The sequence below is a fragment of the Canis lupus genome, chromosome 28 (assembly GCF_003254725.2).
Source record: "Canis lupus dingo isolate Sandy chromosome 28, ASM325472v2, whole genome shotgun sequence".
Taxonomy (NCBI): Eukaryota; Metazoa; Chordata; class Mammalia; order Carnivora; family Canidae; genus Canis; species Canis lupus.
The window spans coordinates 11,187,444-11,202,821 of record NC_064270.1 but is presented as its reverse complement, the minus strand read 5'-3'; the positions used below and the strand labels follow the sequence as shown (position 1 = coordinate 11,202,821).

The 15,378-nt window shown below is 51.0% G+C and overlaps 1 protein-coding gene, 1 long non-coding RNA gene and 1 other non-coding gene across 6 annotated transcripts in view; 1 reads left to right on the top strand and 2 right to left on the bottom strand.

Annotated features, from left to right (window-relative positions):
* CRTAC1 (cartilage acidic protein 1) overlaps positions 1-10,660 on the top strand; it is a 156,346-nt gene extending 145,686 nt beyond the window's left edge. For 2 of the 4 annotated variants that reach the window (XM_035707802.2, XM_035707801.2), the window contains one exon: positions 2,484-3,127. In XM_035707802.2, coding sequence (XP_035563695.1) covers positions 2,484-2,620 — 137 coding nt within the window. In that variant the 3' untranslated portion in view covers positions 2,621-3,127. Of the gene's footprint in view, positions 1-2,483; positions 3,128-10,529 lie in introns of those variants that run through there. The other 2 variants (XM_035707804.2, XM_049103092.1) reach the window with 2 other exon arrangements.
* On the bottom strand, positions 584-3,782 carry LOC125753903 (uncharacterized). Its single transcript, XR_007406695.1, has 2 exons — positions 2,850-3,782; positions 584-2,661 (listed from the first exon to the last, which is right to left on the bottom strand). It is a non-coding gene; the product is annotated as an uncharacterized LOC125753903 (long non-coding RNA).
* On the bottom strand, positions 4,117-15,001 carry LOC112672154 (uncharacterized). The gene is made up of 3 exons (XR_007406696.1): positions 14,823-15,001; positions 7,460-7,585; positions 4,117-4,129 (listed from the first exon to the last, which is right to left on the bottom strand). It is a non-coding gene; the product is annotated as an uncharacterized LOC112672154 (transcript).
* Positions 15,002-15,378: the final 377 nt, after the last annotated feature.

The following is a 15,378-nucleotide window of genomic DNA, read 5'->3' as shown; positions in this document are numbered from 1 at the left end:
AGCTGTGTGACCTGGGGCAAGTCATGTGACCGCTCTGGGCCTCCATTCTGCCCCATTTAGATGATCTTTAAATCCCCTCCCAGCTCTAGCATATGGTTTTACCACAGTATCTGGCACACGGTAGGTGCTCGATAAATGTTAGTTTTATAAAATGCAAGACACAACCCTGCTAAGCTCCAACACTCACATGCTTTCCTAGTCTTTAAAGCTGAGTGACTTCTGTGATCCACTCCCTAACAGGGCCCAACCTAGGTTAAGAGCTCAAACCATGGGCATTTAATCAATTTATAACTTACTTTTGACCTGGTTTTTAACCGAGCTATTCCCTCCACCCAGGGCTGCAAGCACCCATAAAAGCTCCAGATTAGAGGATCCTTAATGTAGCCTCCCCAAAGACCACAAGCTCCAAGAAGACAGGATGGGTCCTGCCCATCTCAGGTTCACTGCTTCTTCAGGAACGCACTCGCACTCAGCCCCACCTCCTTGGCATGAGGCGGGTGGGGAGCTGAGCCTCCCCTCACTGTGGTTCTGGGGCATAGAACTGGCACTCCATCACATTAGGGGAGAGAAGCAGCACAGAGCCTCAAGCTGGGCAAGTCCTTTTATTGGAAAAAGAAATAATAAAACCAAAGGCCACTGCATCACCTGTGCCCAGCCATCCCACAGGAGAGGCACAGGTCAGACATAAGGCCCAGCCACACAGTGGGCCAGGGTGAGCACGGACCAGGCCCAGGGGTCAGGGGGCTGCCGTGGAACCCACTGGTTGCCACCCTCTGTGGGGGATCCTTGCACCAGGACAACCCCACCCCACCCCCCGACTCAGGTTCAGGGACCAGGCTGCCCTCTTCAGTTCCTGGGTAGGCACCTTCCTCGCCTATGCCATTCTTTTGTCCAAAGGAAAACCAGACCCCTCTTTGGTTCTAGAAAGCTACCTGCAGTGTCTAGTCTTTCACCTGCACTTTGAGCACCTCCTGCCAGCTGAGGCAGGCAGCCTTCCCTGTCCATCATCAGGGCACCAGGACAGGGCTGCTTCCTTCCCACTGGCCACCCTGGGCCTTGGCAGGCAGGGCCTCATTGCCTGGGTGCTTCTCTTCCCTTTCAAGAAAGGAATTTGCCTTTTCCCCCTGCAGGCTGCCACCTCCTTTGAACATCCAAGGAAGCCTCACTCATGCAGCCTTAGAGAGCTCCAGAGCTTGGGTGGGCTGAATATGCAGCATGTGTGGTCCTGTTGCCATGTCACAGGGGGTTTGGGAGAGGGACACAGAAGGCCCCAGAAGGTTGGCTCTGCTCTCCCAGACCCCCAACGTCTCTTCTGCTAGAATGTACACAGTGGGGAGAACTTTGCAGGTGGGGGAGAGACCAGGAAGAAGAGCCAAGCTGGCAGCCCCAGGCAAGGGGCAAGGAGCTTTAGGACATTTATTTACAAAGGACAGGCTGGACCCATGCAGGGAAGCAGCCTCAGACCATCACATACAAAGAAGACAGGATGCAGAGAAGGGCAACCAAAGGAACCTGGCAACCAAAGGGAACAGACGAGTGCATGGTCATATACACGTACACATGCACTCACACACAGGTGCACCCACACGTGTGCACACACACTCACAAAGGGCACTCACACACATGCATCCACGTGTGTGCTCATGCACACACCTGCACGCCCACACGCACATTCATGCCCATGGTGCACTCATTCTCACATACACACGGGTTGTAATCTCGAGAAGTTGGCTCCAGTGGTGGAGGTTCAAACCTCCCAAAGCTACATGTCTCCACGATGCATTTCTCTAGGCTCCCATATAACCTCTCAGAGCCCCACGCTGCGTGCCCCACAGCCAGCACCTGAGGTCCTGCACAATCTCAGGAGTTGGGTGTCTCTTGACAAGGCCAACGTGGCCTCCAGGCTTTGAATGGAGGAAGGGGAAGCCAGGAGCGTAGGAGGGGTCAGGAGGGGACTGAGTGGCTCCCATCTCCCCAGACCTCGAATTCCGTGGAGGCAGGATCACAGACAGGCAGAGCCCTTGCAGTGGCACCAGAAAGAGCAGACACTGGGAGACAGCCACGGGGAGCAGGACCCTGGCGGGAGAGAGTCCTGGTGGATATGGGATTTGGAGTGAGGGATCATGCGGGGTGGGACTTCTCTCTGGGACCTGAGCCCCCCTTCGGGGTGTTGGGAGAGCAGCAGAAGAAAGGGGCTGTCCAAATTGTGTTGCCCACGCCGCCCCAGCCTTCCCCTGGAAGATCTGGCGGGGAGGGACCAGTCCTGCCCCCTACCCCCCACCCCCGAGGAAAGTGCCAGGGCAGGAAGTGGGCCGACTGCGGGAGGGGGCGCGGGAGACAGCCCCGCGGGACCCCGGGCCAGTCACCCTCCCTCCGCCCCGGGGGGCAGCGGGGCGCACAGAATGACTCAGAAGCGGGTGCTCTGGTAGCGCAGCCGCCGCAGGTCTGAGAGGCCCTCAGTCCGGCCGTACACCTCCCTGCAGGGACTCTCGGCCAGTCACCGGGCCCCCGCCCCGCCGCCCCCGCCGCTGCTGCCGCTGCCCGAGCTGCTGCCACTGCTGGAGCTGCCGCTGCTGCACCGGTCCTCGTAGATGGAGATCTCGATCTGCGGCGGCGTTAAGGAGGGACCCCTGGCCAGCTGCCCAGAAGGGGCGGACGGACCTGCGGACGGAGGCCTGCAGGGGAGCTGGAGGCCGAGCTATACCCCCCACCCCCGCACCCTCCGGGCAAGACCGCAGCAGCCCCACAGCAGCCCCACAGCAGCCCCACAGCAGCCCCACAGCAGCCCGAGGGCCGAGCTGGCAGCCGCACACCCCATCAGAAGCTTCCGCCCCAGGGGGTCTAATTACCCAACCCCAGGACCCTTGGTTTCACTGCAGGCAAGTGGGAGGGCTTCGGTGCCCTGGCTTCAGTCCTGACTCCCTGCTCGGTAGCGATGTGGCCTGAGACCAGGCATTTAACTTGTTAGCCATGGATGATTGCCTCTGCAAGATGGTGGTGGCAGTAACAGAGTCTCAGGCTGTCTGGGGACGGGCTGAAATAACACGTGAGGCCCGAAGCACAATGCCCGGTACTTAGTAAAGGCTCAATAAAAAGAGGCCCTTCTCACAGGGCTTTGTAAACAGAAGATTCCAGTATTTGTGCTTTCTTTACTTTTTCCTCTCAATTTTCAAGTGAAATTTCTTTTTTTAACAACTTAACTCTTGTTGCTAGTGACTGGGGATGGGATGCGGGCACACACTTTCCCAGGTGAGGAGACCTATAACCCACCCCTGGGCCAGCAGCCCACAGATCATTTTTCGGATCTGTCAAAGGACAGACGCCCAGAAGTACAGGAGACTATAGACATGTAAAGGGCCACAGAGATTTGCATATTCCCTGAGGGGCAGTACAGCCTCATAGCTAAGTGTAGGCCTGGACTCCAGTCTTGGCTCTGATGATCACCAGCTGGGTAACCCTGAGCTGAGTGACTGAACCTGAACCTGAGCCAGTGACTGAACCTCAGTGTGCTCAGGGACAAGGAGAATATAAGTCATCCACCTTTAGGGGTATTAAAAGCAGTTAATATGATACCTCCCATGTATTAAGCACTGAATAAATGCAGCCCAATAAAAGCAAACCCTAAAATTCATAAATAGCATTGATAACTTGTGGTGGAAGAAGGAGTCAGATGACCCAAGATGTGAGAAGTCCTAGGAAATCCCCTAGCAGGGGACCCTAGGGTAGTCCCTATTTTTTGGTAGCCTCACTGTGGGCCCTACTGGACACAGAACAGCCAGGAAGGATACAACCCTCATCCCGCGCTCCACCGGGTCTGTGAGCAGGAGGCCTCGAGGGGCAAAGATCTTCTCATTCTGCTCCTGGATGTAGCGGGAGATCTTCTTGAGAACCTACAAGGAGAGGGGCCAGTTGAGGATGAGGGCACAGCAGGGGAGCCCTGGGGACGGGCATGCAGGGCAGTCAGGAGGGGAGCTACCTTCTCGTAGTGCGTCTCCATGCAGAGGAAAATGAAGTAGGCCGTGGCACAGGCCAGGCAGCCCTCAAGGTAGGAGCTGCCTCCAATCTTCTCAGCCTCTGCATAGAAGCCGTTGAGGGTCTTCACTGTCTCCTCAAAGAGCTGCCGCTCAATCTGGAGGGAGAGGGCGACAGGGAACCAGGTTGAGGTCGGCCTCCCTAAACAGTGTATAGTCACCAATGGGAGGGTGGCAGTGGCAGTGCCACACTGGTGGCAGAAGATGCCCACAAGCAAGACCAGAGAAGCCGTGGCTGCCTACGGAGCGCTGGACTGGGAGTCAGGAGACCTGGGGTTCAGTCCAGACTTGACCAGCACCTAGCTGTGTAGACTTTGACTAATGACTTAACTACTCACTTTCCACATCTATAAGGTGGGAATAAGAATGGCTACTTGGCCTCCCTTGGAAGCAGGAAACCCCCACAGTATCGTAGATGTGGACACTTTCTACAGGGGATCAGGAAAGAATTCTAGTGATTCTGTCCCCCTCCCCCATTTTGATACCTGTGAAAGCACCCAGGACCTAATTGGTAGGGGTTCCCCATGTTTGAATGGGACTCCAAACATACAACTGATTTGTGAGACCTCAGGAGTATCTATGCAAGAGGGGGCACCTCCCTCAAGGTAAGAGGTCATGAAGAACACAACAGCCTCATGTGTGTGCACAGCTCGGAAGCTGTCCAGCCTGCATCTATAATCATAATAGCTAATCTTTATTAAGCACTTTCTATGCCTTCTATTTCTAAAAGCACTTTCAGGTACCAATGTAACATTGTGTGTCAACTATACATCAATTTAAAAAAAAATAGGGGTGCCTGGGTGGCTCAGTGGTTGAGCATCTGCCTTTGTCTTAGGTCGTGACCCTGGGGTCCAGGGTTCAAGCCCCACATCAGGCTCCCTGCAGGGAGCCTGCTTCTTCCTCTGCCTATGTCGCTGCCTCTGTGTGTGTGTGTCTCTCATGAAAAATGAATACAAATCTTTTTAAAAACTTAAGACTTCTAAAAAAAAAATTAAGACTTCTATAAATTCATCTGGCAACTATAGATTAAATTAAGCAATAGCTGCAGTGCCTAGGTGACACAGTCAGTTAAGCATCAGACTTCAGCTCAGGTCATGATCTCCAGGTCCTGGGATTGAGCCCTTTGTCAGACTCTGTGCTCAGCAGAGAGTCTGCTTCTCCCTCTGCCCTTTCCATCTCCCCCTGCTGCGGCGGGGGGGATGAAGGCTCACACACACACACTCTCTCTCAAGTAAATAAATACAATCTTGGGATCCCTGGGTGGCGCAGCGGTTTGGCGCCTGCCTTTGGCCCAGGGCGCGATCCTGGAGACCCAGGATCGAATCCCACGTCAGGCTCCCGGTGCATGGAGCCTGCTTCTCCCTCTGCCTGTGTCTCTGCCTCTCTCTCTCTCACTGTGTGCCTATCATAAATAAATAAAAATTAAATAAAATAAAATAAAATAAAATCTTTAAAAAATAAATTTAACAATTGATTCATCTGAAAAAAGCTTTGCAGAGTCTAATCTTTTTAAAAAAAATCAATAAAAGTAAGTAAATAAATAATGCACTTTTACGCATTTTTTTCACTTTCAGCAGATCAAAGCTTTGCTCAATGGTCCAGCACCATCATCTCTGTCCTCTTAACTTATGTCTCTGCTCCCAGCCCTGCCAAGGGAACTGCTAAAGTTGGATCATGTCACAGCCCTGAAGAAGAGCTTTGAAAGCCTTCTTATCTCTAAGTAAAATCCAGGAAGTCCTTACAATGCCTGCTAGGCCATACCTTGCCTGGCCTTGTGTCCCCTGGGCCTCCTACTCTCCTGCTCACTTAGTCCCCACTCTAGCCACACCCACCGCCCTGCTGCTTCCTGAAAATATGTAAGTCCTTTACACCTGTGTCCTTGGATGCATTACTCTTCCCCAAGACACTCCCACCCCAGACTCAGGTCTCACCTTATCCCCGAGTCTCCCCAGCCATTCACCTCTCCCCAGGTCTCCCAGCCCCGTGACAACCCCCACCCCTTAGTTTTCTAGTACTGGTCACCACCAGAGCTGCTACACATTTACTTGCTATTTTAGTCTTTATACCCTCTAGTAGAAAATAAACTCCAAGTCTTCACTTCTATACCCCCTATGAGTATGTATGATTGCCTCATACATAGTGGTTGTTCAGTAAATATTTGCTGAATGCTGAGTGAACGTGTACAAGGTTACACAGCTCTGACCTAAGTCTGTCTCTTCAATACATAACCCTACACTAGGTTGGAAAGTCATACTCCAAATTCAACAGATGTCAAAGTATCTACAGCCCCATTTTTTACATTCCTCAGAGCACTCCCTTCCCCACTCCACTACAGGATCAGAACTGTCCATCACACAGGTTAGAGATCTTCCGTGCCCATCTAGGACAAAAGGTCTCCCCAAGAATAATCAGAAGTTTGGGGTTCCCAGTCACTATCCCTACACAGATCTGGAGTGATGCATAAGAAAACATTATGCTTTACCCCAAAAGTCACCATGCCCCAAAGGACAGGGATGTCCTTTGATGAGATGAGGAGAGCCCGTGGCTCCCTAAAAGCTGGGTGGGGATCAGCTTAGCAAAAGGCAGCCCTGTCCCACCTTCCCAAGCCCATTCAGATGGGCCTGAGCTGCTGAATGAAAGAGTCAGGGTCTGCCCGCCGCCCTCCAGAGGGCAGACTACAACCCCAGGCCAATTCTACAGCAGCCTGGGATGAGGGCCATAGATACCCCTGAACCAGAAGCAAAAGTTGGCTGCAGGATCTGACGCCTTGCAAGGGGTCTGGTGGTCTATAAGACCCCCCGGTAGCTGAGTCTGGAGGAAGAGGCTGTGGGCAGAGCCCTTGGTTGATGACCCGGCTGTCAGAATTTTTTAAAGCTCTGCATGTAGGGATAAGAAGTGCTGCTAAAATGTGGAGATTCCAGAAGCTGCTGCCATCACAGGACTAAGGAATCTGCTTTTGTTTAAGAAGCTCTCCAGGTGGGTAGCCCCGGTGGCTCAGCTCAGCGGTTTAGTGCTGCCTTCAGCCTAGGGCGTGAACCTGGAGACCTGGCATCAAGTCCTCCCTGCAGGGAGCCTGCTTCTCCCTCTGCCTGTGTCTCTGCCCCTCTCTTTCTCTGTGTCTCTCGTGAATAAATAAATAAAATCTTTTAAAAATTAAAAAAAAAAAAAAAAAGAAGCTCTCCAGGTGACTCTTGTGCTGCTGACCTTTGTGGGCTGCTGAACTAGGAAATCTGAGGCCTTTTCAGCTCTAACTTTTCATGTGGTGACAGCAAGACACTATCAGGGGCACTGTTTAGTTCTTCCATGTGAAGTGACTGAGCAAGTTATATGACACATAATACTTTTATACTGGAAAAAAAAATACATTTGATTAAGTCCTTGATTCCATCATGGCCTGTGTTCCAAGTTGAGAAAAAAGCCATCCTCACCCGGCTATCCAGCTCTGGGGGGAATTTGGTCTGGAACTGACAGATGGTCCCATCACTGTAGTCTCTCTGGATAAAGACCTTGGTGGCCAGCGAGGCACTTCGCCGCAGCTCCTGCAGATTGTGGACCTAAGGAGGCATACAGGAGACACACACTCAGGGAGACCATCCATCTAGATCATCCAAGACTGAGGGAGTTTCAGGATATAGTTCTTACAGCACCAAAATCAAAAAAGTTCCCAGCAAACCAAGATGTTAGCCACCCTACAAGTGCTCCAGGAAGACCATGGGGAAGCAGGACTGTGGAGCTTACCAGACAAGATACCTCAAGGTATCCCAGAAAGATCTGGAAAAAGCTTGAAGCAGGGCCAAAGCTGAGCCAAAAGGAGAGGTTCTAGAACCAGCAACAGAACTAGAAACAAAGTTTAATAAGAGGAAAAGACTTCCTTTCCTGGTGGCTGGCCCAGATCCTTCTCTCACTCTCGCTCTCTCGCTCTCTCTCTCCTCCCTCCCCTCCTTCTCTCCTCACCCTCCCCTTCCTCCTCCCCTCCCTCCTCCTCCCTCCTTTTTCCTGTCTTATGCACACACAGCAACTTTCATACTTTTGTTTACTTGGCAAATATAAAATATTCACAACTCCTCAGGCCTCATGCTTGGGGAACCCAGCCCTGAACAAGACTGAGGTCTCAGAAGTGGGGATTACAGCAGTTTGGCAGCAGGGGGTGGGGGGGTGGGGGTGCAGGAACTGATATATCCACCACCTTGGAGGGATATTTGGGTTCAGGTCAAGTTAAAGCCCAGGACAGAGAACATCAGGGATAGCTTTCCCATCCAGGACATCTCATCACAGGAAAGAAGGGGGCCCCAAATGCCCAAATTTCCCCAGAGAAAATTGAATAAAGTGGGATGAAGCTCCAAATCAAAGAAACACCTTGCCCTGGTAGAAAGGAGTGGGGCAATTCTGTCCCTTGCCCACGCCTGCAGACTTAACATTGACACAGACTAGCATTTGAGGGGAGTGAGCTCAAGTCCACAGAAGAACAGGTCCTCTTGGGCAGCCCAGGTGGCTCAGTGGTTTAGCACCGCCTTCAGCCCAGGGTGTGATCCTGGAGACCCGGATAAAGTCTCGCATCAGGCTCCCTGCATGGAGCCTGCTTCTCCCTCTGCCTGTCTCTCTCTCTCTCTCTCTCTCTCTGTGTCTCTCATGAATAAATAAATAAATAAAATCTTTAAAAAAAAAAAAAAAGAGAACAGGTCCTCTTTCTTTCACTTCCAGCCTTAGCCACCCACATTTCAAGCTAGCATTCCACTGGGTAAAATATGCCAAACATTGGAACCACGTGGAGACCAAGCCCCAAGGGCAGAGTGAACACAAAGCCAGTTCATCCTGTGTAATTAAGGTGAATCCATTCAGTCATTCCTTTCATTTATTGAGTCCCTACTACTGCCAGGCTCTGGGGATGCTGGGCAAAAGACAGCCTGTGAGCTCCAGGGAGGAAGACAAGTAAGTATATAATAAATTAGCCTGTGATAAATGCTTCAGAGCATTGTTACTTCTGGGTAAGTAACATCTTACCCAGAAATGCTTACTCAGAAAAGACCTCCTGAGGTCTGTGTTGAGTCAAAAAGGAAGGCCAGGTGCTGCCAGTGATAGGGGGCAGGCAGTGGGTAGGGAGAGGATGTCAAAGCAACCCAGATGGAGGGAGGAGCTTGTACAAAGGAGCAAAGATGGCAGAGAACTTGGTCTACTCCAGTGACTGCAGGCAGATTTCAGCAAGATAGGAGTTGGTTTGTGGATTAGATAAGAGCCCAGGGGATGACAGTACAGAGAACAATCTCTGTGCAATCACAGAGAGCTGGGGGGTGGGGGGAGTCTCTAATAGAGGGGAGAGTGTAGAATGGAAGACACTTAAACTTGTTTAAAAGCTGGGGGAAAGAGGGGCAACTGGGTGGTTCAGTTGGTTAAGCATCCAACTCTTGATTTTGGCTCGGGTCATGATCACAGGGTCATGAGATCGAGCCCTGTATTGGGCTCCACACTCAATGGGAAATCTACTTGAGATTTTTCTCCCTCTGCCCCTCCCTGCCCCATGATAGCACATTATCTCCCTCTCCCTCTCTCTCTCTCCCTCTCTTTCTCTCTCTCAAATAAATAAATCTTATTTTTTAAAAAGCTAGGCAGAAAGAATAAGTAATGAGAGAAAAGTAAGAGCAGATAATTGGTTAATCAAAGTTCTGAAAAAAGGAGAATCAGAGACTTTCCTTAATCCAGAGAACCCTTGCTCTGCATAAGAGATGTGGTCCCAGAGTATTGGGACTGAATTGAAAAATGTATAGTGTTCCTCTTGTCTTAATAGTCCTTGATTCCACCAATCAAAGTTTTAATTGAGAAAGCCCCCTTGACATCCTCTAGGATCCTATGATAACTTTGAGAAACAAAGCAAGCTTTGGTGATATTAAGTACTGTTATTCATGAATGTGTCTTCTCTGTCTGGTTAAGATTTCATATTTTTGTATTTTCCAAGGAAAGGGGCTGTGGCCTTCCTCTGCCCTTCTAAAACCAACTGACATGAGCCAGTGGATCTTGAGGATAGATTTCCCTAGCCCCAAAAGGATCATTCAAGCAACTCTGAGAGGGATGCATGGGAACTGGGCATGAGTGAGATAAGAGGCCAGTTGAAGGGATGGATTACCTTTGTAGTGGTCCAGGGGAACACAAAAGTGTGTCTAAACCAAGGAAAGTGATCATGCGAATGGAAAGAAAGGGAGAGAAAAAAAAAAAAAAAACCCAGTGCTTCAGCCATTCTGATATGGACTCTACTTCTTCCCGCCAACAGCCTCCTTTGTCTGTGCCTAGTGCACACATGCACTGTGTGCTACCATGAAGCTATGTGTCTCTAGTGACTGTCTCTAGTGACTTGACCAGAGCCACTTCTTCCTCCCATGTATACAGCTAGATTAATCCCCAGCCTGCTGTGCAATTAAATGTGGGCATCTGACTGAATGGAATGTGAGTGGTATGTACAGGCTTGGCTCACAATGACTAGCCTCTGTAATCTTTCCCCTCCCACAGAAACCAAAGAAGCTATATTTTGAAAATGATGGAACCATAAGTTGGGAAGAGCCTGGGTCCCTGAATCAGCCTGAAGGAGATCCACCTGCTGGTCAAAATCACCTGTCTGGGACTTAACTGAGCCATAAATAAACTTCTAGTTTATTATTCCATTAAGATTTTAGGGTGCTACCTTACACAGTATAGTCTCATCTCCTCTTGGCTTTGATCCATATGTTCTCAAGTAGCCAGAGTAGGAGGGGCCAACACCCTTTCCAACCCGCAAAATCCTGAGCCTTAGAACACTGCCTCTGAGTGACAAAGAATCTGTTTCCCTCCCTGCAGAGTATTTGTGGAGTCTTGAGGAGTTGCTAGAAGATGGTATCGGACACATTGTATACTCCAGAGCCCTCATCTCCCAGTAAAGCGCAATGTAACAGATTCATCTGTAGTTGGTGAAGGGTGGATTTAAGGCAAGGCAGCATCTACTGGCTCTCTCCATCCACAATGACTCAGTTGTGAGGTATCGAAAGGCTCTTACGGAAAGAAGGCCCACTGACCTGGGAGCAGGAGATCTGGGTGCCACACTACTCTGGGACTCCATTTCTTCAGCTAGAAACTGAGAAGCTAGAACAACGTAATCACTTAAAGCCATTCCAGCCCTGACATTCAGGAGGCTTTTTCAGGGATTACAAATGCAAATGTTTATAGGGACTAAGCATATAAGTGGGCTGGGTGAGGGCTGTGACTGATCAGAGAACTCATGCCTTGTCTCAGGAAAGCGACCAATCACTGCCATGCAGTAATGTGAGCCCAGGATGCTGCGCTTCCAACATCTTATGAGAAGCCATAAATCCAGATTTCTTTAATATCAAATATCTTGATTTTTTAATGTTTCAAATAAATTTTTACATTTGTAAGCATGAAGCAGATCAAGTAGGCACAATCATGAATGACATTCATTCCTAGGACTGCCAGTTGAGGACCTCTGAATGAAGAACCCCATCACTGGGGTCCTTGGGCCAGAGCCAGAGCCAGGCCCCAGGCACTTGCCAGCTACTTAGCTTTCAGGAAATGAGTGAGAGTTTTCAAGAGATCTATGATGCTCTGAAATCCCATAAGAGGATCCCAGAATATGCACACACCTCACTACAAGGCCACAGCTTCTGTGTCTCCCCTAGCAGCTCCCCCAGGATTTCTTAACTGACTCTGACACCTGGGCTTCTCATCTACTTTTTACCTTCCTCAGCTCTGCCCTCTCTCCCACCACTGTCCCCAGGCCTGCCGGCAGCTGAGTATAAACAGGACCAAGAGGCATTTTGTGAAGAAGAAAGAGAAAATCAGTGGTAATATCTGTTGGCACCAATTTTTGAACTTCAGTAGGACAGGGATAGGGAGGCCGCCTGAAGAGTGGGTCACACAGCTGATAGAGCCAACCCGGTAGAGGTGGGGAGGAACAAGCACTAGAGTTCAGAAGAACACTCCCAGTCCCAATCTGCCCACATCCAACAGGAGGCCCCATCTGGCCCACATCTCCATCCTCATTAAAAACTAGCTAATTCCAGAGGATGCATTTGAGGCTCAACTCAAGAATCAGGAGATTCAGCTAATGAACCAACACCGTGCTCCCTGGCTGCTGGGGCATGGAGGAGGAATGAGGATCATGAGTCACAAGCAGCCAAGTCAGGCCTCAGGATGGAAACCCAAGCATAAGGGCTTCCCTTCTTCTAAGCCTACACCAGGGCCAAGCCCAACCCACTGTCTGCTGGTTGTTAATTCCCGGCCTCAGAGATCAAACCTCCAAATGCCTTGCTTGGATAATGCTGCTTGGGTGCATTTAAAAACCTCTTAGAGACCAAACTTCACCACTCAAAGAAGCCCTCCCCGCCAGACATTTCCCAGATGTCCTTGGCTATCTGTACTATTTCCCAGGGCAGACCCTGCTCCCGGTGACACACATTCACAGAGGTTTGTCGCTCAGGAAATGGGCTCGTTAGTTTTCCAAATGAGGTCAGTGTATCACTCAGGAGGCTTCCTCCCTCCTCTGAGTTCCTCACACAGATTCCTCCCCTAATGCTAACTCCTGAACAGAAATTAAGAAGCAGAAAAGATCTAGTTCCCATGCCTTCCATCTAGAGATCCAGGGACATGCAATGTTTCTCAGTGTCTCTCTCTCTCTCCCCCTCTGTCTTCCTGCCCCTTCCTCTCCTTCTCTCTCCCCTCCCCTCCCTCTGCCTCTGTTCCTCCCCTCTTCACCTCTCAAAACACCTTCTGCTAGAACTGAGGACCTCCCACTCAGACTCCTAAGGGTATGGCCAAGACGTTTGGCATGAGGTATTCCTTCTCCCAACAGGTTTTTCCTGGGAATCTTAACTCAGTCCTAACAGTAAAAACAGCCTGGGGAGAATGACTCAGTCCACAGCCCAGGGAACGTGTACATTCTGTGCCTTGGCAGAGCTAAGGCTTCCTCCCTCAGTGCTGCCAGCAGGGTCCACCTGAGGCCAAATTGAGAAATGGGTAATGTTTGTCCTCTGCTCTCCATCCCTTCTGGGCATTCCTCTGTCCCTCTGCCCTCAAACTGACCCAGCCAGGCTGAATAGGGAGGCTGAGTCCTTCGGCATCCCTTCCCCCATCACAGCCTCATCTCACCGCCCCTCACACCCACCTCTCTGTTGAGCAACACTGTTAGCTAATGGTTACACCTGGATGCAGCAGAAAAGACACTGACTAGGGAGGCAGAAGATTCGAGCTCTAGTCCTTGTCCTGCCCCTTTTGAGCCATAGTTTATTGAATAACTCTCACATTCCAGTTGCATCATATGTAAAATGGGATAATGATGCCTTCCTTGGCTTCTTCATAGGGATCAGGCAAGCTTCTGAGCCTGTTAGCTCATCTGTTAATTGGGGATAATAATAACATCCTTGCCCACTTCACAGGGTTGCTCTAAAGCTCAAAGGAGATCACACATGTGATAGTGCTTTGTACACAGGAAAGTGCTACATTCACAGAGGCATTATGAGCAGAATCTCTCCCTGGGGAGAGTCATGCATGCTTCACAGCAGCCTCCTAGAAACACCGCCTCAACCTAGAGATGTGAGCCTGCTGTTTGGAATTTGTAGACCACAACAGACCTGAAATGGAGATATGATGGGACAGAGGAGCCTCCTGGAATCTGGCAGGTCACATCACAGATGTGGCTGCCTTCTCTGCCCACACTGCTGGCCCAGCTAGGCCCAGGTGGCTGAAGTTATCTCTTCCTGCCCAATACCAGCAGCCTTTGCTGCAGCCTGGCAGCCCTATCTGGAAGGTGACCAGATCCTTGGCCATTTCTCCTTTGTTCTTCCTGCTTTTCTCAGTAACTTTGGCACTTTCTGAGCTTTCTAATTATTTATTTATTTTACATTCCTCCACCCTAAAAATCAAGCTCCATGGGTCTGCTTTGGGCTTGCCCCCTCACAAGGTCCTGGGGAAGGAGGTGAGCCCTCCTAGCTAATCCTGTGCCTTGTCACAAAGCCAAGTGGCACCAAGCAACTGCACCTTGTTCTGTGGTGGCCACGACAGAATTGCAACAATAACACTTGGTATTGATGTGACACTGCTCACCAGGATGCCCAGAGGCAATGCACAGAATCATTCAAAAGCCTGTGTTGTTCCCCTGGCTTGTGTTCCAGCTGGGTTAGAAATGGGGAAACACCACAAAAAGAATCAACAATCAGACCTGGGGAGGCCCTGGTGTCCTGAGTTCCACTCCAAAAATCCAAAGGAAGAAACTTTCAACTCTGCTGCTAACATGCTGTGTATCAAATAGGTTCTCCCCTTCTCCGTGTGTTAGCTTTACCGCTTATAAGTGAGAACAGAAAGAGCTCCATTTCCCACATGCAGTGAGGGACCATGGGTGGAAATTCCTAGTCTCTTAAGCATTGCACCAAGACTCTGCCCTCAGCCAACAGTCCCTTGGTTCAGCTTTCAAGACCCTTGAAGTTGACACCCCTTTAAGTACACCCTGAAGAGGACAGCTCCTCCCACCAGACATGGGAAATTAGACACCCTGGTGTCAAGAAACTTGAATGGGATGAAAAAGCAAGAAAGCATGATGTGCAAAAGTGGAGACTGGTGCAGGCAGCTCATTAAAACCAACCATTTGTGGTCTGGGCCTGAGGATTCTTTGTCCCCTCCCTCCCCATGAAGGAAGTGTGGATGTGGAGGTAGATCTGTCATCTCTTAACCAGGCTTTTGAGTTTAAAAGCTGGAAGGCTACACTGCATAGCAACAGCAACCAGCCGCATTCCCACCCGAAAACAGGGGCAAGCTCACCTCCAATCCTCTAGTGAAGTAGTTTTAAGACTAGCAGTCCAGGGTAGGGGAAGCCCCAGCTGGGTCTCTGGAGCAAACCTGGTGCCAGTGCCGACAAGTGGCGTGGGCAGCTTCGGCACTCAGATGGGGAAGATCGCCAGGGGTGAGAGGAGTTCTCAGGAGAAGCCCCCCTCCCCCGCCTTCCACCCTGCCACTCCATTCCCCACCTCTTCCCGCAGTAAGAGATCCGGAAAACCACCCCATCCTACCCTACCCTATCCCACCGCTTCACCGCACCGCACCCCACCCCCCTCCCTCCCCTCCTCCTTTCCCGCCCAGTCCGCCCCTAGCGGGGCTGTGTCCCCGCACCAGTCGGGCACTGCCTGCGGGCTGGGCGCCCGCCCCCTACCTCAGTGGCCATGTTCCAGGGGCGCTGACCGCTCCGAGCCTGCGGCGAGGCCGGCGGCGGTGGGCTGTCCGCGGTGCTGCCTCCAGGGGCGGGCGGGCTGGCGGCGGCGAGCGGGGGCCCGGGGCACTGTCCACGGTGCTGACGAGGACGCCGAGGGCCCGGGCGCCG